At 33.1% G+C, this 22,249-nt stretch overlaps 1 protein-coding gene across 7 annotated transcripts in view; it reads right to left on the bottom strand.

The window, feature by feature from the left end:
* Positions 1–22,249, bottom strand: part of Gart (trifunctional purine biosynthetic protein adenosine-3 Gart) — a 117,187-nt gene that overhangs the window by 89,656 nt on the left and 5,282 nt on the right. For 2 of the 7 annotated variants that reach the window (XM_085823795.1, XM_085823796.1), the window contains exons 2-3: positions 11,615–11,773; positions 3,736–3,831 (exon numbers count right to left, since the gene is read on the bottom strand). In XM_085823795.1, coding sequence (XP_085679921.1) covers positions 3,736–3,831; positions 11,615–11,765 — 247 coding nt within the window. In that variant the 5' untranslated portion in view covers positions 11,766–11,773. Of the gene's footprint in view, positions 1–3,735; positions 3,832–11,614; positions 11,774–12,601; positions 12,637–13,493; positions 13,610–22,249 lie in introns of those variants that run through there. The other 5 variants (XR_015043043.1, XM_085823778.1, XM_085823784.1 and 2 more) reach the window with 5 other exon arrangements.

Genomic DNA, 22,249 nt, shown 5'->3' on the forward strand with positions numbered 1-22,249 from the left:
TCCAGATAGCCTTTTATCATTGCTCAAAATCAAAAGATAAAAACGAGTACAGTACAAAGTCTTTAATCTGGACTCGTCGGGACAACGGCAATTCCGGATTAGGGGTTTTTCCGGATTATAGATCATCAATTTAAATCTGGTAAGATGGCATGCAGAAATTATAAAATTAAAAATATGAAACTGTAATTTATGAAATAAAGAGCAATTATGATCTAAAGGGTATCAAAATTTACAAACAAAAAGCTTAATATTTATTTGTTTACTTTATTAAACATTTCTTTCAATGCGTGCATGCGTAAAGCATAACATTACGCATAGTCGAAATTAGAAAATTGCAACCAGAAAACTATTTGATGTGTACTCATGATATTTATAATGACGAAGAATTTGATTTAAATCATATCAAAGACGGAGTACATCGAGATGAAATACTACATTTAGTAAGGAATTATAAGCCGAATAAAATAAAAGAAGCTGCTCTTCAGATAAGGACAGTGCTGACAGATCAACTTCCAGCTCATTGCGCGCCACGATGTGCCCCCTCCCTGCAGAGCAGTGTGAAATTGATAAACAGATTTCGGAATGGTTAGAGAAACAAAGGATATGCCTTGATCCATTTTTTGCAGCAATTCCACTTTTTGTTTGATGGATATCGAAACATGCTTTTGCTTTGTAGATCCTTTGGCAGCTCCAGAATCGGAAACTTTTTTTGATATAATCGAAAGTTCAAGCTTACTTTTCATAAAATTGCTGTAACAGTCTGCAAAAAATAATAAGCCGGATCCAATTAGAACATTAAGGAATAACGCAATCTGCAACATTAACTGAAATAGATAATTAGATAATTTTAGCCTAGCTTATATCGTTCGTTATACATTAAACGTGCATGCGTTAACGCAAGCACAGAAAGTTTGTAGCTTTGAGGTCCAGATAGATCATTCCGGATTATGGACGTACGGATTGTAGTAGGTAACTGGTTGCTAGTTCAGGAGTTTTCTGTTGACAGTATTGGCCTTCTGTCCTGCTATCTGATAAATGAGTTAATCATTTTCTCAATGAGTACTCATGAAAGAAGTCAACCGAAATTTTCTTAGGGAAAAAATAGACACATTAGGCAGATAGCCTGAGTGTGCTTTACTTGAAGCTTACTGTCATCAAGTAAATACAAAAATCCAGTACCTTATATGCTTTGTTATTCTTTTATGCAAATGATTTTTGCATGATTTTTAGCAAATAATTCCTGAACTAACTTTGATACATTAGTTCTTCCTTTTATATTAGAGTACTAAATGTTGATCCAAGTCTACTATTTATTTTATTCTTACGAGAAATTATGTTACCATATCCTATTAATTTTCAATTAATTTAAGTTCCCCTAAAATATAAAAAGTCATTTGTTGTTTATTAAATTTTCTAGCCATCATTGAGATCATTGACAATATTTTCAATTTGAATAGTCGTTTTAAGTTGTAATGTATGCATCATGGATTTTTTGCATTTTGAATTGTTCAACCACGGTCCTGATATAAATGTTATGTGTATCATGTTAATACAGTCAAAAGTCGTTAATCCGGACTCGTCAGGACTTCGGCGATTCCAGATTATCGATTTTTCCAGATTATAGATCATCAGTATAAATCCGGTAAGATGGCATGCAGAAATTATAAAATTAAAAATATGAAACCGTAATTTTTGAAATAAAGAACAATTATGATCTAAAGGGTATCAAAAAAAAAAAAGCTTGATATTTATTTGTTTACTTTATTAAACATTTCTTTTAATGTAAGTTGTTTAAGTTGCTTCGTTTTTTATGTGATAATACATTCTCTTTAATTCTATAAACAGACATAATTTCTTGTTCAGTTACAAAGTTTCGCTGTTCAAGTCCTATAATTGCTGTGTCAAAAACACCGACTAATTTGTCAATCAATATTTTTTCGTTTTCAATAACCTCTGTGTCACTTTCTTCGCTATCGGAAGCGAATTATAATGACGAGGAATTTGATTTAAATCATATCAAAGACGGAGTACATCGAGATGAAATACTATATTTAGTAAGGAATTATAAGCCAAATAAGATAAAAACATCTGCCCTGAAGATAAGGATAGTGCTGACACATAAACTTCCATTTCATTGTGTGCAGCGGCATCCCCTTCCCCCGCCGCATAGCAGCGTGAAATTGATAAACAGATTTCGGAATGGTTAGATAAACAAAGGATATGCCTTTATCCATTTTTTGCAGCAATTCCACTTTTTGTTTAATGGACTTCGAAACATACTTTCGCTTTGTAGATCCTTTACATATTAGTAAATATATATCGGAAATTCTATTTGACATAATCTAAAGTTCAAGCTAACTTTTATAAAATTGCTCTAACAGTCTGCAAAAAATAATAAGCCGGATCCAATTCGAAGATTAAGGAACAACGCAATCTGCAACATTAACTGAATTAGATAATTTTAGCTTAGCTTATACCGTCCGTTATACATTAAACGCGCATGAGTCAACGTATTTTGCGCATGCGCACATGCATATTTGCAGCCGTAAACGTCTTATGCGCAGCGACGCATGCGCAGAAAGTTTGTAGCTTTGAGGTCCGGATTATAGATCATTCTGGATTATGGGTGTCCGAATTTACGACTTTTGACTGTATAACCTTCTGATAATACTTTAGTATCGAGAAATATGAATATGCTACTATGTGTGGTCTATATTAGCAGATTTTTAACACTCATGAAAGCACATTGTAAAGCAAAAGATGTTTTTTGCCAGGATATTATGATCTAAAGGGTATCAAAATTTACAAACAAAAAGCTTAATATTTATTTGTTTACTTTATTAAACATTTCTTTCAATGCGCGCATGCGTAAAGCATAACATTTCGAATTGAAATTAGAAAATTGCAACCAGAAAACTATTTGATGTGTACTCGCGATATTTATAATGACGAGGAATTTGATTTAAATCATATCAAAGATGGAGTACATCGAGATGAAATACTACATTTAGTAATGAATTATAAGCCGAATAAAATAAAAGAATCTGCCCTTAAGATAAGGAAAATTTTTGCATTTTGAATTGTTCAACCACAGTCCTGATATAAATGTTATCTATATCGTTCTATATTAACAGATTTTTAACACTCATGAAAGCACATTGTAAAGCAAAAGATGTTTTATGCCAGGATATTTTATCATCTGCCAGCTCAAAACATTGCTATTAAATTGCAAATACTGAGGGTTGTAAGTGCAACTACAACTTTCAAATACTCCAGAATCAAAATTATAGAATTATAGAAGAGATCTCTCAGGAATGAATTATACATTTATCTCAGACAGGATCAAAATTGTTATAAATAAAAAGATGAAAAACAGCTCAAGAGTCTCATGATGAATGATTATGTTTCAAGAATCTCGTAAACTTCATTCTGCTTAGTCCACTTTATTCATTTGCTGGATTAGGGTAAAACACACAATTATTCGATTACATCTATCTGCATAAGGGGTCTTCATGGGGAATTTTCTAATAGAAACTGTCTCATATTCATCATACACAGATATCTGCGAAAAGACACGTAAATACTCACGCAGCTAGTCATTTTACCCCGATTAAAACTTTTTTGCATGCCCTGTTCAGATCCTGGTTAGATCCCGTGGTTCTATTATAAAAACAGATGATTTAATATTGAATTAGATAAGATAGTTAGTCAAGATTTAAAGCATAACAAACTTACCATTAGCTAAAGGATCCTCTGGGCCTACAGCAACAAGATCTATCTTTTTGTCTTCACACCACCTTGTAATTGCATCAAAATCTTTTACATTAATATCTAAATGGGGAAAGAAACTAACTGATTCAGTTTTTCCATTCTATATATTTATGAAAAAAAAAACATTCTAAAAATTCAAAAAATTACTATCTTGCAGTGAGTATATATATATATATATATAGTACTATATATATATATATAGTCACTATATATATATATATATATATATATATAAAATAAAAAGGAAAAAAGAAAAAAAAAGAAGAAAAAGAAAGAATAAACAAACTACAATATAAAATTTAATAAAATTCAGAATCTCTTTCTATTAGCATTCTACACTGATGCATCTTCAACCATTAGTTCTCTTGCTGGCTAGGCCATATGTGTGGGTATATATATATACTAGAAAGCCTGGCGGTCATACGAAATGACTGCTGTTCTAGATACTATAAATTGTAATTAAAATGATTTGTGCAAAGGTGTCTGCAAATTAAATTACCCAGGGCAGGCGGTGAGGATGCCTCTTTGCTTACTGACGGGGTTTCCTCCTTCGACTTGCTTAAAGTAGAGTGCAATGAAGGAAACCACTGGCGGTACACTTTTTAAAAGTGACCTCTAGCTCAATAAATAAAGGTGATTTAAATAATAAAATGTTAATTCACATGTCAGAGATCTCTTCGTACACAACATTTCTTGTGTAGATCTTTCCATCATTTTTAAGCTTGCCTTGCAGAGGACCATCAATTATTTTTAATTTTCCGTCCGTTCTTTCATGAATTCTTGAACAGGCAACATAAAGTTAACCGTGTCCAAATGCAGGCTCAGGCAAAAAAATGCCAACAAGCTTAAGCGTTTGGCCCTGAGACTTATTGATGGTCATAGTAAAGGCAAGTTTTACAGGAAATTGTCTACGTCTCAATTGAAACTGCAATCTATGCCGTGGCAACTTCACCCCATTGGCTAGAACAGTTACGCAAGCAACCAATAGACTATCGACGACAAACAGACACTTAAGCTGCATATACAGTCAAAAATCGTTAATTCGGACACCCATAATCCGGACCTCAAAGCTAAAAACTTTCTGCGCATGCGCCGCGTTGGCACATGCGCACAGGCATTTTACACGTGCGCGTAAGACCTTGACTACTGCGCATATGCGTGTGCACAAGTGCAGAATACGTTTTCACCTGCGTGTTTAATGTATAACGGACGGTGTAAGCTAAAATTATCTAATTATCTATTTCAGTTAATGTTAATGATTGCGTTGTTCCTTAATCTTCGAATTGGATCCCGCTTATTATTTTTTGCAGATTGTAAGAGCAATTTTATAAAAGTAAACTTGAACTTTCAATTATGTCAAATAGAATTTCTGATGCTGGAACTTCCAAAGGATCTACAAAACGAAAGTATGTTTCGATGTCCAACAAACAAAAAGTGGAATTGCTGCAAAAAAAATGGATAAAGACATGAAGAATGTGACAGAGAGGTTAGTGAAAACGAAAAAATTTCGATTGACAAGTTAGTCGGTACTCTCGGCACAGCAATTAACGGGACTTGAACAGCGGAACTTTGTAACTGAACAAGAAATTATGTCTTTTTATAGAATTAAAGAGAAAGTATTATCACATAAAATGAAGCAACTTAAACAACTTACATTGAAAGAAATGTTTAATAAAGTAAACAAATAAATATTAAGCTTTTTTTTTTTGTAAATTTTGATACCCTTTAGATCATAATTGTTCTTTATTTCATAAATTACGGTTTCATATTTTTAATTTTAGAATTTCTGCATGCCATCTTACGAGATTTAAACTGATGATCTATAATCCGGAAAAATCAATAATCCGGAATCGCCGAAGTCCCGACGAGTCCGGATTAACGACTTTTGACTGTATATCTGGGGTGAAGTAACATCATCTCCTCTGAAACGGCTCCGAACAGCTTAGCGAAGCACACCGTTGGATTCCGCAGGTCCATGGCACGCCATTTTGACCATTCGCATCTTCGTGGGACTTTAATTAGCAAAGATATTAATTAAAAACTAATTCTCCCCTGTGTTTTCCCTACATTTTTCACTTTCTTTCTTGGGTTTTCCCTATTAGAGGGATTTGGCTACATGCCAAATTCTTTTTTCTCGAATATCTATAGAACAGCGCCGAGTTGAAATTTGAGACGCATATCCTCGGATTCCAAAAAATTCTCCAAATCCATCAATACCATTCTCATCTTCGTATGACTTTAATCAGCCGAGATATTAATTAAAAACTACGTAAACATTAATTTCTGTGCTCATTTTTCCGAGTGGCAACAATAAACCATCGGCAACACACACTTTAGCCACTTATATACAGTGGTGGCCAAAATTGCGGGCACTTTTGGAAATTTTTATGTTTTTGAACTTTGTATGCTTATAGAAAACCTTATGTTTCACAAAATGCAAACTTGTATACAGTCAAAAGTCGTTAATCCGGACTCGTCGGGACTTCGGCGATTCCGGATTATCGATTTTTCCGGATTATAGATCATCAGTTTATATCTGGTAAAATGGCATGCAGAAATTATAAAATTAAAAATATGAAACCGTAATTTACGAAATAAAGAACAATTATGATCTATAGGGTATAAAATTTACAAAAAAAAAAAGCTTAATATTTATTTGTTTACTTTATTAAACATTTCTTTCAATGTAAGTTGTTTAAGTTGCTTCATTTTTTATTTGATAATACATTCTCTTTAATTCCATAAACAGACATAATTTCTTGTTCAGTTACAAAGTTCGGCTGTTCAAGTCTCGTTAATTGCTGTGCCGAGAATACCGGCTAATTTGTCAATCGAAATTTTTTCGTTTTCAATAACCTCTGTCACTTTCTTCGCTATCGGAAGCGAATTATAATGACGAGGCATTTGATTTAAATCATATCAAAGATGGAGTACATCCAGAGGAAATACCACATTTAGTAAGCAATTATAAGCCAAATAAAATAAAAACATCTGCCCTTAAGATAAGGATAGTGTTGACAGATCAACTTCTAATTCATTGCGCTCAGCGGGGTTAAAGATAAACAAAGTTTAGATAAACAAAGGATATGATATGCCTTTATCCATTTTTTGCAGCAATTCCACTTTTTATTTAATGGACTCCGAAAGATACTTTCGCTTTGTATATCCTTTACATATTAGTAAATATATATCGGAAATTCTATTTGAAATAATCGAAAGTTCAAGCTTACTTTTATAAAATTGCTCTAACAGTCTGCAAAAAATAATAAGCCGGATCCAATTCGAAGATTAAGGAACAACGCAATCTGCAAGATTAACTGAAATAGATAATTAGATAATTTTAGCTTAGATTATCCCATCCGTTATACATTAAACGCGCATTCGTAAACGTATTTTGTGCACGCGCACGCGCAAATTCGCAGCCGTAAAGGTCTTACGCTATCCGCAGAAAATTTGTAGCTTTGAGGTCCAGATTATAGATCATTCCGGATTATGGGTGTCCGAAGTAACGACTTGTGACTGTATATCATTTTAAAGAGAATTTATTACTGAATTCAATACAAAACATAAAATTCAATTATTTGCAATACAAAAAAAGTTAAATGATAATAGTTATTGATATACATTAGATAGTGATGATTGCAGTGAGTTATCAGTACTTAGTAGGGTAACCTTTATTTTTTATTACAGCTTCACATCGACGTTTCATTGAGCTGACAAGGTTTTGAAGCTCTTCTTTCGTTATTACATGATGACAGGAAAAAATTATAGCCTCAATTAGTTCCCTTTTATTTGCTGGGCGCCTCATTCGGACAAGAGTTTTCAAACTGTGCCACAAATTTTCGATAGGATTGAGGTCAGGACTGTTTCCTGGCCATAATTTAATGTTCTTTGTACAATTTAATGCTCTTTGTACGAAACCACTTTTTTGATATTTTGGTCGTGTGGCAAGGAGCAGAATCCTGCTGAAAAATAAACGAAGTATTGTTGGGAAAGAAATCTGTGATGGAAAGTTTTGGTTCTAGAATAGTGTCAATGTATTTTCTGGCATTCAGTGTTCCATCGATGGGCAACACTAACTGGGTTCTTCACAGTTGCTTGAATGCAGTCAGGATGTAGCTCTTCTCCTATTATATGTGTTACATATTTTCGCCCATCACTACCGCATAACGATATCTTAGTTTCTTCACTCCATATAACTTGTGACCACTGATCATCTGTCCAATTAATGTGTTCCTTTGCCCACTGCAGTCTTTTTCCCGTTCCTGAAAATTAAGATAAGGCTTTTTTCATGGAATTCTATCTCTCAGTCCAACATCTGTTAATCTTCTCTTGATTGTTCTTGAAATGACAAAAACACCAGCATCATTCAGATCACTTCTGATGGCCGCTGATGACATTTTTCTATCTTGGAGACATAGTCTTTTTATTCTTCTGTCATCAATAGATGTGGTGCACCTTTTTCGGCATTTTCCTTCTTTGTTTTTTATTGAATTTGTCTCCTGAAATCGTAAACAAAACTTTCGGACTCTAGATGTAGTCACTAAACCACCCACCTGTCTTGCAATTTCAGCATAGAAAAGACCACTTTCTCATAACACAATAATATTACATCTCTTTCTAGGTGTCCAATCTACTCTTTTATCTGATGTCATTGCTTCTTGACTAAATATTAAAAATTTTTACAAAAATTCCTACTTGTAATTGCAGTGTATAAGAAACAGGTCCTCCTTCTACAGAACAAAGCAAAATAATGAATTGTTTCAAGTGTAAACATGATGTCAGCTTCTATTGGCAGTTACTAACATTTGATTGGTTCTCAGAACAAGAACAGTGATTGGCCAGGTAAGCTAGGCATTATAAACCACTTCATAACTGTGTTTTTTATTTGTATTAAAGTACATATAACTTTTTTTGTATTGCAAATAATTGAATTTTGTGTTTTGTATTGAATTCAGTAATAAATTCTCTTTAAAATGATATATACAAGTTTGCATTTTGCGAAATGTAACATTTTCTCTATAAGCATACAAAGTTCAAAAACATAAAAATTTCCAGAAGTGTCCACAATTTTGACCACCACTGTATATAAAGATATATATAGGGGAAAAGTAATCAATTTTAAACTACAACCACAAAGACATGAAAGAGGCTGTATGGGATATTTTTGTTGTTAATAAATTTTTTTATAATGCTATATGTATGGCCTGGATAGAGAATTAATGGTTGAAGATATATATATATGTGTGTGTGTGTGTGTCCAAGAATATTTTTTTTCTAACAGCTTTAAATACACATACATGAATCTAGAAATTAGTCCAAGTAATTAAGGCAGTATATTAAAACAAAGAGTTTAAGTATAAAATACCAAGAGCATTTTGGAATCATTAGCAAGAAAATGCTTGTTTTTAATGGTTTTCCAAAATTTGAGCTTTTCAGAAATTGGGAATTTTGGATCCAAACTTCTAATCCTAACTTCAATAAATAGAGATGAAAATAAGTACTAATGTTATATATTTACAGAAATGCATTTAGCAAGAGGGGGGGACCCTCCATTCTTATCTATCTAACAAATCTAAAATCAAGTTTTCTTGCTTATCAAGCCCCATTTTCAGAAACTGGATATAAATCCACATTACATTTAGTTTATTACATTACATTTAGTTATATTGAAACATACAATAAAAAAACACCGAAACTCTGTCCCCATTCTTCGCAAAATGTTTTTAAAGTACTTGTTTACTCAAGTCCACCATCACTTAAAACAGCCTTTATTGGATTCTCTGTTTCATTCTGAAAAAATTTACAAAATTCTTCAAACTTAGCAATGGTTTCTGACTTATGCTTCAGAAATACACTTTTTTGTACTAGGAGAAATCATCTGTAAAACATAAATAACAGCAAGAACCACCTGTTCTTGTTCTGTAAGCCCACAAAGATCAGTATGAACAAGTTCACCAACCTTTTTAGCACATAGTTGAAGACTGGAATCGCAACCTATGCTGTTTTCTTGATATACAGGCCTCAATCACTCTCCAATTTTATTTCAATGATGTGGTACAGTAATACATTTTTAATATGCTGTTTATTTAAATATCCGATACTTACTTATTATCACAGCCAGGTTGGCGCAATTTGCAAGTTTGAGTAAAAAAGTAGAAATAGAAAGAAAATGTACATTTATTAATTATAGATAATTTTTAATACAGTTTTTTATATTATTTTGTTTTAAAATATAAAATAGCAATTAAACCCTTCCGGTTTCGAATTTGAATAAGTTGCAGAATTATTTTTTCAGGCGGAAATCTTTTGGCTATTGCTTTTAGCACTGATTAAAAACCGTCTTCGCCATTAACAGCTTGAGCTTGGCACCATATAAATTCGATAAGTCAAGATGATGATGGGCTGTTCCTCTCCGTTTTTTGTTGCGCCATTTGGCTGAGCCCCACATGCGCTCTATATGATGTAGGTGAATGTCCGTGTTGGGATCAACAAAGTTATATTTGTGATTAACAGTTCCATGCAGAAATCCAGCATTTTCGAACTCACTTGTATTGTATCCTTTACAGCAATCTGAATAAATGATGCTTCCTTCCTTGATATTTTCGCAAATTTTTCCCATGAGGGTAACGGCACTTCTGTTAGGTACAGTAACCAAAAAAGTCTCTTTCTTTTCTCGGCAAATTCCGCCGGAAACCCATTGCTGTGGTAGTACACACCCAGTGTTATTTTTTCTTTTTACAAATAAACTTTCGTCTAAACACGTAGGGTTGCCGTAAGTAGGGTCACCAAATTTGGCGATTTATGCGAATTTTGACCTGGTTGCGTTAATACGTAAGTACCAAATATCCCAGTCTTTCATGGCAGAACTGAAGAAAATTTGTTTCACCTAACTGCACTTCAGGGGGGGGGGCATATAACAATACACTTAACTTCGGGAAACACAGTTTTGCAGAGTAACTTGAATTAAATTACCACCGCGAGTTCCAAAAGCAATGACATTTTTGGATTTCAAAATTTCACATGTATTATTTTACATATTAAATTCGTATCAATGATCTAGTGCCTGAGTTACAGGAAATAAATTCTTGGCTCTGGCTTGACTATTTCCCCACAACATACTTCGAAAATTCCTTCTTTTATAAGTAAACCTTCAACTATCTATTTCCATTGCATTCAGTTTTGTGATCCTAGAAGTTTCTCTGTAATAAATACTTCCATCATTTCAATGAAACTCATTTTTACTATGGATGAACTCGCATGGTTAGGCTTAGAAAAATTTGTTTGTGGTGTAGTGATCTGCACGCTCAGCGCGCTTGAAAAGTATGTGGTTAGATTCAAAGCGAAGGCGTTTGCTAATTTTTCATCTTTCTGGCTTTTCCAATTAACCTAATGTCTCTACAGTGACACCCGAATTAAAAGGGTGTTGGATGATGATTCTCCTCACCCAGGGTTTGGCGATTGGGTCCCCTAAAAACCCCAGTCGCCATACCTAATGTCTCTACAACACTAGCAATCATTTGTAAATTTATGTCTCCTGTCTAGTGTTCCCATTCATTTCAGCTTATGTTTTTTAGTAATTAAGAATGCAATACATTTTTGTAATAATAAATGGTATTGTAATAATGCTATGTAAATCTGATGGATGAAATAATTATGTAGCCGTCTATAAACTATTCTTATAAATAGAAATTGTTTACAATTAAAAAAAGAACATTTCCCAAAATATGTGGCAGGTATTTAACAGAAAAGTATCAATAACTTAACAGTGTTATCAAGAAAAAATATTTTTTAAAGTAAAATCAAATTTAACAATTTATTAGTACCACAATTGGAAACTTACCACAGTTGGAAAATTTCCCTGAAGGATCAGAATATGTCCCAGCATTTCCTGGAGCAACATAAACATGTTTAACTCTTGATGACTGAGATAACTTCCATGCTAAAGCATGCTCTCTGCCTCCACTTCCAATAATGAGAACACTGTCAGCCATATTCAAATCTATAAAAAATACACAACATTTTTAATTAATTTAAAAAATTATTTATCTCGAGTCAGTTTATATAAATGCACCAGAATTGTCAGCACATGCACATAAAAAAAATGTTCACAATACACAGTGATAAAATGTCCCGTTTAAAAGAAAAATAAATTGTGGATTAAATTTTAAAAAAATCACTGTAATATAAATATTTTTAATTTATTTGAAATAAGTTTATCCAGATCTATACAATACTTCACATAGTTACAGAATTGATTTCTGACAAGTGGTTATAAAAATATTGTTTAAAATTCTCAGTACAGCTTTAGTCTCCTATAAATTAAGATGCAATCTAAGTCACACAGATCATATAGCAGAGATTAATATATTGTGCACAGTACATCCAGTGAGAAAAGGAAGTAAGATAATTATGTATACATTGTGATGATGGTGTGCTTGTATTGAATTGAGGAAACGGATTACGACCTTCAGGAAAATGATGCTATTGAGAATATGGAGATTGATAAAAAGTTGAGGAGAGGGAAATAAGCAGGAAAATGTGTGTAGATGTGAGAAGACAAAAATTAAATGCTTTGAGCATTGATAGCCATAATTTTTGTAGCCATCACAGAAACGAGATGAACTAAAAAAAACTGCAATTCTAAAGACCAGCCATGTAATCTGAGAATGCATAGGAGGTTCTGAAGTTGACCAATTTAATAATCCTTCCATTTAGTAACATCCATTAGGAAATTGCATGCATGGTGAAGAAAGAAAGAAGATCTTATTGCTGTCTCTATGATGCACATACATATTTTTATGATTACCATGGGAATTTAATACTTAGCTTTTCTCAGCGATTGTGCTCCACATTAGCCATAACCTGTTATTATTAAAATATATGCATAAATATATATATACATAAATATATACATATATGTATTAAAAGTAATAAACTACTACATTGCATAATATTAGTTTCAGAATAAATAACAACAACTGCTAACCTGTAAAAAGAAGTATTAATAAAATTTACAATCTAATGGTTATAATTCCAAGAACAAGGCAACATAAAGCTCCTACACTTACATATCATACACATACATTTTATTACTTAACAAACTGATATTATTTTCTATTTATTGAGCTGAACGAATTTACAATAAATGTGTGTATACATTTTTCGAGTTTAGGAAATGAGAAGGAGAGTGATGATCTTTTAGTAATGGTAAAAAGGCTGCTTGGGGCAAAATAGGTTGAGAAGCAATGTTCTAAATTTTAGTGAAACAGTAATGTTATGAGGAAAAAAAAAGGGAATAAAAAAAATATTGAGAAATCTAATTTTGATATGCCTCCCATTAGTTGCCTTGCACTAATAATTTTAGTAAATTAAACACCAAGGGTACAATTTATATATACTCCCTCCCACCCACGGAATCACTGACTCCTCCCCCAAAAAGTAGTAAATACATAGGAAATATGTATTATTTATACAACTCACTATTGTGTTTTAAATATATATTTGAATTATGATTTTATTATGTGACAATGTTTTAGTCATCAGTTTAAAAATACACATATTTGATTTCGTCTCATGAATGAACAAAACTTGAAATGTTAAATTTCCTAAATCTGATCATAAATCTGATGCAAAAAGAATTTCTAAAAATATGATCGTTCAGTTTTCCTGTAAGTTCAATTGTCTCGATTTTTTTCAACCATTATTTCCTTTTTACTTACCCTTCATAATAATTCTGCAATTACAAATTAAAAGCAATAATAAAACGTTTAAAATAATTAAAAGTTTCCGCTGAAAAATCTTCTGGAGTGTTGCCAAATTTTAAATAATACATGAGCAACATCAATATGAGAAGTTATGATGGAAAACTGGAAAATGCTAAAAATGAATTTATCACATTAAATATAAATATTATTAAAAAACAAATTAGTATAATTAGAAAGTGAACTGAACAGTATTGTAAAAGGAGATTTTATTTAGGATTGGATTTAGCGAGACGGTTTCAAGGCCAATGCAATCAGTGCAGTTGCACCGATTGTTGTCGGATTGAGGCCAATGAATATGTATTGACTTTCTTTATTGAGGCTTTCGATCGCGTTTGGCTGGAAGCACTCCTCTACAAAATACAAAATCTGGGTTTCCCAGATTACATCACAAGCATAATTAAATCCTATCTGACCGGTGGACACTTCGTCGTTCATGTTTTCGGCTCGTATTCTACTCAACGTCCCATAATAGCTGGAGTAGCCCAGGGGTCCCTCCTGGCTAACACACTTATGTTAATATTTATGTGAACGACATTCCTACAACACCCAACACGACACTCGCAATGTACGTAGATGACACAGCGATCCTGACGCAATGTGCATTCCATACAACGGTTACAAGATCACATAAACATACAGGAGATTTGGCTGCAAAAATGGAACGTCCTTGTTAATGTGGACAAGACGCATGCCATCTTGTTTACCAAGAAAAAGAAAATTGATAAAAACTTGCATTTTTATGGAGCATCCAAGGCTTCCTAGAGCAATGCAACGCAACGTTTTCCTAAATTATCGAATTCTTGAGACTTCGTGAAAGAAAAGCATTACAGAAGATGTTTAAACCATACATTTTGAATTGTAACATGTAGGGTTGGGTAATAGTATTGAGCGACTTTCGTGTTTCAAAAAGAAAAAACAAAATGCGGTCATTGTTTTCTTGGAAAAGCAATTTAAAAAGGTTTTACACAATAAAATTTTAAACATTAAATAACTTCAGCATTAAAATAATTCCACATGAGATTCATTTAAGGCACGCAAAATCCAGTTGCCACCACGCCAAGTGTTTTGCAGCATTTCAGCAAGTTATTCCTCTATTGACCTCAGTGATTCGTTGTTTTAGGTCATCGATATTCGAACCTACACCGATTCTGTCCCCAAAAGGAAAAGTCAAAGAGTGCATTGTCGGAGAATCTTGGTAGCTATGGTATCGGCCCTCACCACCAGTCGAAAAGTTAAGAAATGTTTTGTTCACCTCCGTTAGAATTATGGAACCCCAGTGTGGTGGAGCGCCGTCTTGTTGAAAGATAACTTGAAGCTGACTGCGCTAAAATTCAGGAAATGCATACCACACTAGCATATCCAGATATGTAACGCTTGTAACTGTTCGATGAAGAAAAATGGTTCGAAGATTTCGGGCCCTAGTCTGGACACCGTCGAGATAGAAGAACGGGTCGCTTTTTGCGATCTACTCGACAGAGAGCGAGTCTGGTGTTATCGTCTCGATCATTACAGAGATCGACGCGTCGGAAATTTTTCCGTCAGCTGGACAGCTGCCGTTTAAGTTTCTGTCTGTCGTTTTAGGGTTAAACTGAGGACGGCGGAGGTCACGGATTGTTTTTGAAAGTGTACGTAATAGATATTTTAATTTCTTAAGATTTGTGAAAAACTCGAGTATTTCGCTATAGAAATAACGCATTTGATGGTCACGATTCTACATTATTTATTTATTCTACATTACCAATGCCTTCATTAAATTTTAGTGAAAATAATATATTTGGTGTTTTCCTATTTCACATATAAAGAAGGGGTGCAACTTTTAATTTAAAATTGTAATTTTTAAACTAATGTATATATCAATGTACTTAATTTCATGTTTTGATCAGTAATTTATAAATTTTGAAATTTTATGTTTTAAATTATAATGCATTTCCCTCTACTTTTATTTGAATTTGTAGTGTATAAAAATGTAATACATTAGACATGCATTAAAGAATATGCAGTATATAATTCAAACTATGCACATCCTAAATTCAACATGTACATTAAATTGCTTCGAGTTAAAAAATTTATTTAAGTAGTTTTAACTGTATCGATATCAATGTCAATTTCCAATAGCTTCTAGAATTTCCTGTATAATTTTCGGTTAAATTCTTGTCAATATTATAATGCAAGATTTATAATTAGTTATCAGATTTTTTAATGAGGTCTATTTTTAGATATTACATCAGTTTTGTGTATATTTATTCAGATAAAAAAAAGTCCTTAGTTTTAGTTTTATGTAATTACGGCAAAGCCTCGAGGGCTATCTGCCTAAAGTGAGGGTTGCCTTCGTGGAGAACATTCTAAGGAAAACTAGCTCGTATACACGTAACACATGGGAAAAACCACGAAAACGTCCATGCAACCAGCCCGTTCGTAGGATTCCAACCTTGGACCGAACTTCTAGTGTTCAGCGATTTTACCGGCTGTTGGTGGGATCGATTTAAAAAGGGTATAAATATATATGTACTGTAATTTCTTTCACTGCATCTGTTGATATATTTATACTGTTATTTATATATATATATATATATTTAAAACAAATTTTCTGTGCCTTAAATTTCGATGCTTCTGGAAGTTACCAATGATATATCTGTCATTACCAATGATATAGCGGTAATGACAGATACATTGGTAATGACGCGCATGCGTCCAGCTCGTTCGCGGGATTCGAACCTCGGACCGCACTACCAGTGTTTGGAGATTTTACCGCTCGGCCACTAGTGGGATCGACTTAAAAAGGGCATAAATAGGAATATGTACTGCAATTTCCTTTCACTGCATATATTAATATATTTATAATACATTTATATATACATATAATTATTTATTTAAAACAGGTTTTGTATGCCTTAATTTTTTATGCTTTTGGAAATTACGAGAAATATGTTGGTAATGACAGATATATTGGTTATCAGAGATATGTTGGTAATGCAACAAACCCGTTCGCAGTATTTGGATCTCGGACCGAACTACCAGTGTTCAGCGATTTTACCACACGGTCACTGGTGGAATCGATTTAAAAAGGGTATAAATAGGAATATGTATTGGAATTTCCTTTCACTGCATATGTTAATATATATATATATATATGCGTGTGTGTGTGTGTGCAAGATAATATGTTTTATGATTTAAACTATAGTTATTTAATTTTTTTTTATTTTTCTTCCTATTACTTTTGTTAAAAGTTTGTTATATTTTTATTCACTGCTTATTGGTATCTACGACACATAGTATATTTGTAGCTACGTGATAGATATAATTCCTGAATAAATAAAATTATTGATATAGTCATGGGTTGTTAAAAATTAAAATGTTTTTTGATTCAAATTCATTAGGAATATTAAACACGCGTACGCGGTGCTATATTTCAATGATTTGACTTATGACGTTGTTGCATAACCTTTTCAGACAAAATAATGTATTTTAATCATAAAATTCCTGTTAACAAATAGTTTACAAACATGTAACCTTTTAGAAAATTTTCATTTTGCAATAGATCATACGTAAAATTATGTTTACGTTTTTTCACATACCTGAAGTTTTGAAAAGGCCATTTCTTTCTGCGTTTAAAATATCCATTAACGTTCCCCATTTCATTTTTCCATACTCTTTACTAAATCCAGCAGCGTATTTTTTCGAAAAATTTCGCCATTTACTCGAACTCGATTTTTTTTTCTACCGCCATCCTCAGTAATAAGCACGTGCGAAACAGCCATTTTGACAACAAACTACCCGATTCCCCTGAGCCTGGAGCAATGTAGAGGTGAGATAGACTGGTTGCTATGCAATAAACGTCACTTCCGCACGGAATTTTACTTCACTTTCCGCCGACGGAATTTGAAGGGGCCAGACTCGCTCTCCCTTCCGCTGTCGAGTGGAAAGAGAATCCCGACTGGCTTTCCGATATCGATCTCGACCGGTGTCCAGACTAGACCCCTTCATCTGCAGCCAACGCGCACCAAACATTCACTTTCGAGCTACTGTACGCTTTTTCTCTTACTGCATGAAGAGATTTAGTTCCTCAGATCTGAAAATCATGACTGTTAAATTAACCAGAAGCATGGAAAGTCAAATTGTTATGTAAAACTTTTTTAAGTTGTATTTACAAGAAAAGAATAAACGTGTACGTACCTCATTTTGTTTTTATTTTCTTCAAACATGAAAATAAGCTCAATAGTTTTGGACCACCCTGTATTTTACATTCGTCAGTAACTAAACATTTGCATTCGGTAATTACACATTTCAAAAGTACGTAGATGCATTAAACTGGAAAACTGAATAATAATATTGATTGAAAATTTCGGTGAAACTCTCGCCACCCTAAACTAGGCTAAAGACCTATAGCCCAAAACTTCTGTTTTATCCAATTATTTTATTTATTTATCTCTCCAAATTTTGATTTACCTGTAAAATTTCTAGAAGGATGCTTTTCAGTCGGAATACTCCAAGAAATGTGAGGAATAGAGTAAAAAGCAAGAATAAGGTGATTTTTTTATGTAAGGTGTCCTTGAAGCACGAATAAAAAAATCTTCAAGAGCGGATTGGGAAACACTACTCATGACACAAAATTTTCAGTATACCATCACTGAGAATATAATTTAGTTTCATGTTACTTTTAAGCATAAAATGAATTTTAGTTGTCGTCCTTTGAGAAAAAGACGAGAAAAATGCCTTTCCTATACAATTTTTTTGGGCGATATACAGATTCTGTCTTTCTTAAAGAAATAAAGAAAAATTGAAATTTTGAATTAAATAGTGAAATAGGCAATGAGGATCTTCATTTCGAATTTTATTGAAAAAAAAAAACAATTTTCTTTGTATTATAAGCATAAAGGGGGAACGATTTATACTTTTCAATAACATAAGCAGAAATCTGAATTATTAATTTTCATTATTATGCGATATTACATGCATCAAGGAAAATCCATGATGCATTTAATATCTCATCATGCTGCTAGTCCGATGTATGGTTCACACAATAAAGAGGCCCAGTGAAGGTGAGATGCATGGGTGCATACAACGGGACCTCAACTATCAAGGAATGAAGGCGGCTGATACTGAACGAATTCAAATTTATTTGAGATTGGAAATTTGAAGCAGGAAGACGGCCTGTAGGACATAGCTATCTGACTCTTTCTAGGCTTTTCAAGACTCCGTCATTTCTCTTGCCAGCAACAGAACATGGTCCACACAAAGCCTTCGAAATGTTTAACGCAAGTTTCGCACATTTAAGGCCAGTTGTATTTACTAACTTCCTTATTTTTTCTAATTACATGAACGAGGTTTAAAAGGAAATAACCCAGATGTGGATTTTCCTTCTTTTAAAGATAGTTTCCTTATTATGTATTTATTATCATGTCAATAATTTTATCAATTTTATTATCATATAAATTTATTAATATAACCATTGAATAAGTTTCCCATTGGAATACTTTAGGCTAAAAGTTTTTATAGTTTTAAAAACTTAATTTCATCGCCGTTTTTCCTCCAGAGCACAATTAAGTAGTGAGTTCAACATAAGATGTTCAATGTTCAAAATTTGGCTAAACATTCAGGAAATTCATACCAAATAAACTATTCAACCAATACCAAACTTTAGGAAGATAAAATAGAAGTAAACTCGATCATTTATTTATTTACTTATTTAATTATTTAAAATAGTTAACAAATTATCAGTATTCTCACTTCTTTACTAATGCAGCAGACATCTATGCCCACTATTGGGTATGTGATAAAGTTAGAAGATGCTACAGACGAATGAAAGCAGTGATGGGCGGTTGCCAGGTTCAGTACCGCAGAGAGCATTTGCAAAATTATTTCATCACAATTTACCACAAAATTAAATTAGTCACACAAAACGAGGAAAGAATGCGTTATTACAGTGGCCATCTAGATATTGATTTTCAGACTCCCGTTACTCACGTTTGGTGTCTGGTAACTGCTCTGGGTAACAAGGTTCGAACCTAAAGCTCCAAATTTTAGGAGGTTCTAAGCTATCATTTAATTCCTCAAACACCATTTCTCCCTAATAAAAGTGTAAGAAGTAGGTGCCAGTGGCTCTTGAAAATATGCGTGCTTAACCACCCGATAATTTTAACCCATTTCCTGCCGTGGTCTCCATTTGCGGATTAAGAATGCTTTCAATGTTACTACACGGCTAATTTGTAATTTTTCATTTATTTTTAAAGTTATATGCTTAATTATACTCTAAACTTAATGTATATAGTTAAAAATTTTAATTTCATTAAAAAAACTCTCTCTCTCTCTCTATATATATATATTAAACATTTGTTTCAAAAGTTTGCTCGTAAATGACACTTTTTCACATCCGCCTATTTGCTGAGTGACTATTTGACAACTGATATTGACATGAAATATTTTTACTTAGAGGGGTTGTGTCTCAAAAATACAGTATCAAAATTAAGCAAATTGCTTACTTTTATAGCTTAACCACCTGCAATGATCACTATTCGGAGCTGCTGGCAATTCTATTGTAAAAGGATTTACTATTTACACTACAAATAGGACTTCCGCTTTCATTTCAATTATATCTTGCTACCAGATGTTTCGAACGGGTGATTTGGAAACACACCTGTTCCTAACTATTATTGTGGGGTCACTAATCCTTTTCGTAACACTATTTTCCTCACGTATTGGTCAGAAGAAGTGTAGAGTCTCGTTCTTTTTGTTAGCATAAACTAACGAACTCTAGAAAGACTGTAATAAAAGGAATTATCCCCAGGTTTTGAGATAACAGGAAAGTCAGAAGAAGAGTGTAGAGAATCCTTTATTCAATCACATAAGTTGAACAGTCGGCCCCATTTAGGCTTACATAAAGCTAACACTTCTGGATTAAATCAAACAGGTAATGTCCAACAAAATAAAACGAAATTAAACTAGCCTAACGGCTCACAGGACAATTTAAACACGCAGGAAGGCTCTGACTCGTAGAAGGGGGCTGGAACAAGCTTAATGGCTAGAGGCACTAAACACCACAGAATCAAATCGCTAGTAAGTCAAAATAATAATGTGTGGCCTTCAAGAAGGCATAACACGCTGCAAAATTACCTTCTGTAATCTTCGCTTAAATAACATTTTTTTCTTCCTTAATTTGAATTTTTTTAAATAATATTTTTTTTCACTTAAATAACAAGTTTTTATTTGACAAAAAATCTAAAAGAGAGAAGCGTATCTGCGACAGGAACGGTGAGATATAAGAGAATGAATAAATGCTTTATAAAACAGATAAGGAACTGAAGAAAGAATTTTATGGGGCTTTCGACTATAGATGATAAGAAACATGGGGTGTTTGGCCTTGTTTAGAAAGATAACAATGTTAGGCTATTACCAAACCATTTTCAAGTTTTGCCTTTGGGACTTGTGCAAAAATGGTCTAAAACTGAGAAAAACCGAGGGATAATACCGCAGCCTAATGCCATTGCAAATTACAAGAATAACATGGCTGGTGGACAAGCTTGATTGGAATATACAAAAGTATAGAAGAAAAAATATAGGCATGAAACGATGCTTTTCTATTTTTACTAATACAGTGGATATGTCCCTGGTTAATGCTCATACAGTATGCTGCGTTGCTAATGAAAAAATGCCTTTTTTAAATTTCAGAAGAGTAATTGCAAGGTTCTACTTGAATTTATACTCTCTGGCTGACCCGAAAAATCGTAGAAGACCGTTCTATAGATTAAGTTTACAAAAACGCATACAGAAAGCGTGAGAAATTTCTGAGGAATATTACTTAGAAAGAGTATTAGAAGGAAAATAGAGATGTGCTGTTTGTTAAAAAAATTTCGGAAACAATGTGTATAGTGTGATGTTGGATAACATGTTGAATATCTCACCTCGTAAGAACATTACTCGTATATAATTATTTACACGGAACACGCCGTGATCGCCAAATGGGGACTGATTTTTAAATCAATAAAAATCATATGTTTATTTTCAATAATGTAAAAGAGAAACTATATTTGAAAACAACAACAACAAAAAAAGGGGGGGTTCAAAATTATGACAGTTAATGGTTGAATCGGGCCTTGGTTGGGGGCTTGCAAATTATTCTGTCTTTGTGCCTCCAATAAAGAGCTTCCCTCCAGTTTCGTCAACATCTGGGTTAATTGCAATTATATTACCGATACTTTCCTATGAATTATTTGCGTCACATATTAAAACTCCTGTCAGACGAGCCGAATTATCACAATTGTCGAATCAGCAAAGATAGATACATTTTGTTTTATAAATTATGTAAAAAATAGCGTGGTTTTTGTTTTTAAATATTATAAAGTATATTGAAGTTTTAAACTATTTTAGATGATTAGTGGTCTACTTGTGTAATTAGTAGTACGTTAAGTATAGAGTTTCAAACATCCGTGTGCCACGCAGCCACCCGTGTGTTAAATTCTCGTAAACTTTGATTAATAAAATCCGGCACATAATTTTATTTATTTCTATGACGTAATGGGTACTCATCTGTGTCATAGCGGCTATTAAAAACGGTATTCATTTGCTTGCAGGCATGGCTGGCATCTTTCCATGTTTGAAATGTAATAATTTAGTAGCCCTGTAGGCCGAGATTTTTAAAACACCTATTTCCCGTGAAACACGGTGTAGAAATTTCGGGAGTATGTGCAATGATTCTCCAATTTCAACAGTTTTTT

This window comes from Stegodyphus dumicola, chromosome 1, assembly GCF_044657685.1.
Source record: "Stegodyphus dumicola isolate Sdum_Otavi_A_Nest chromosome 1, ASM4465768v1".
Lineage (NCBI taxonomy): Eukaryota > Metazoa > Arthropoda > Arachnida > Araneae > Eresidae > Stegodyphus > Stegodyphus dumicola.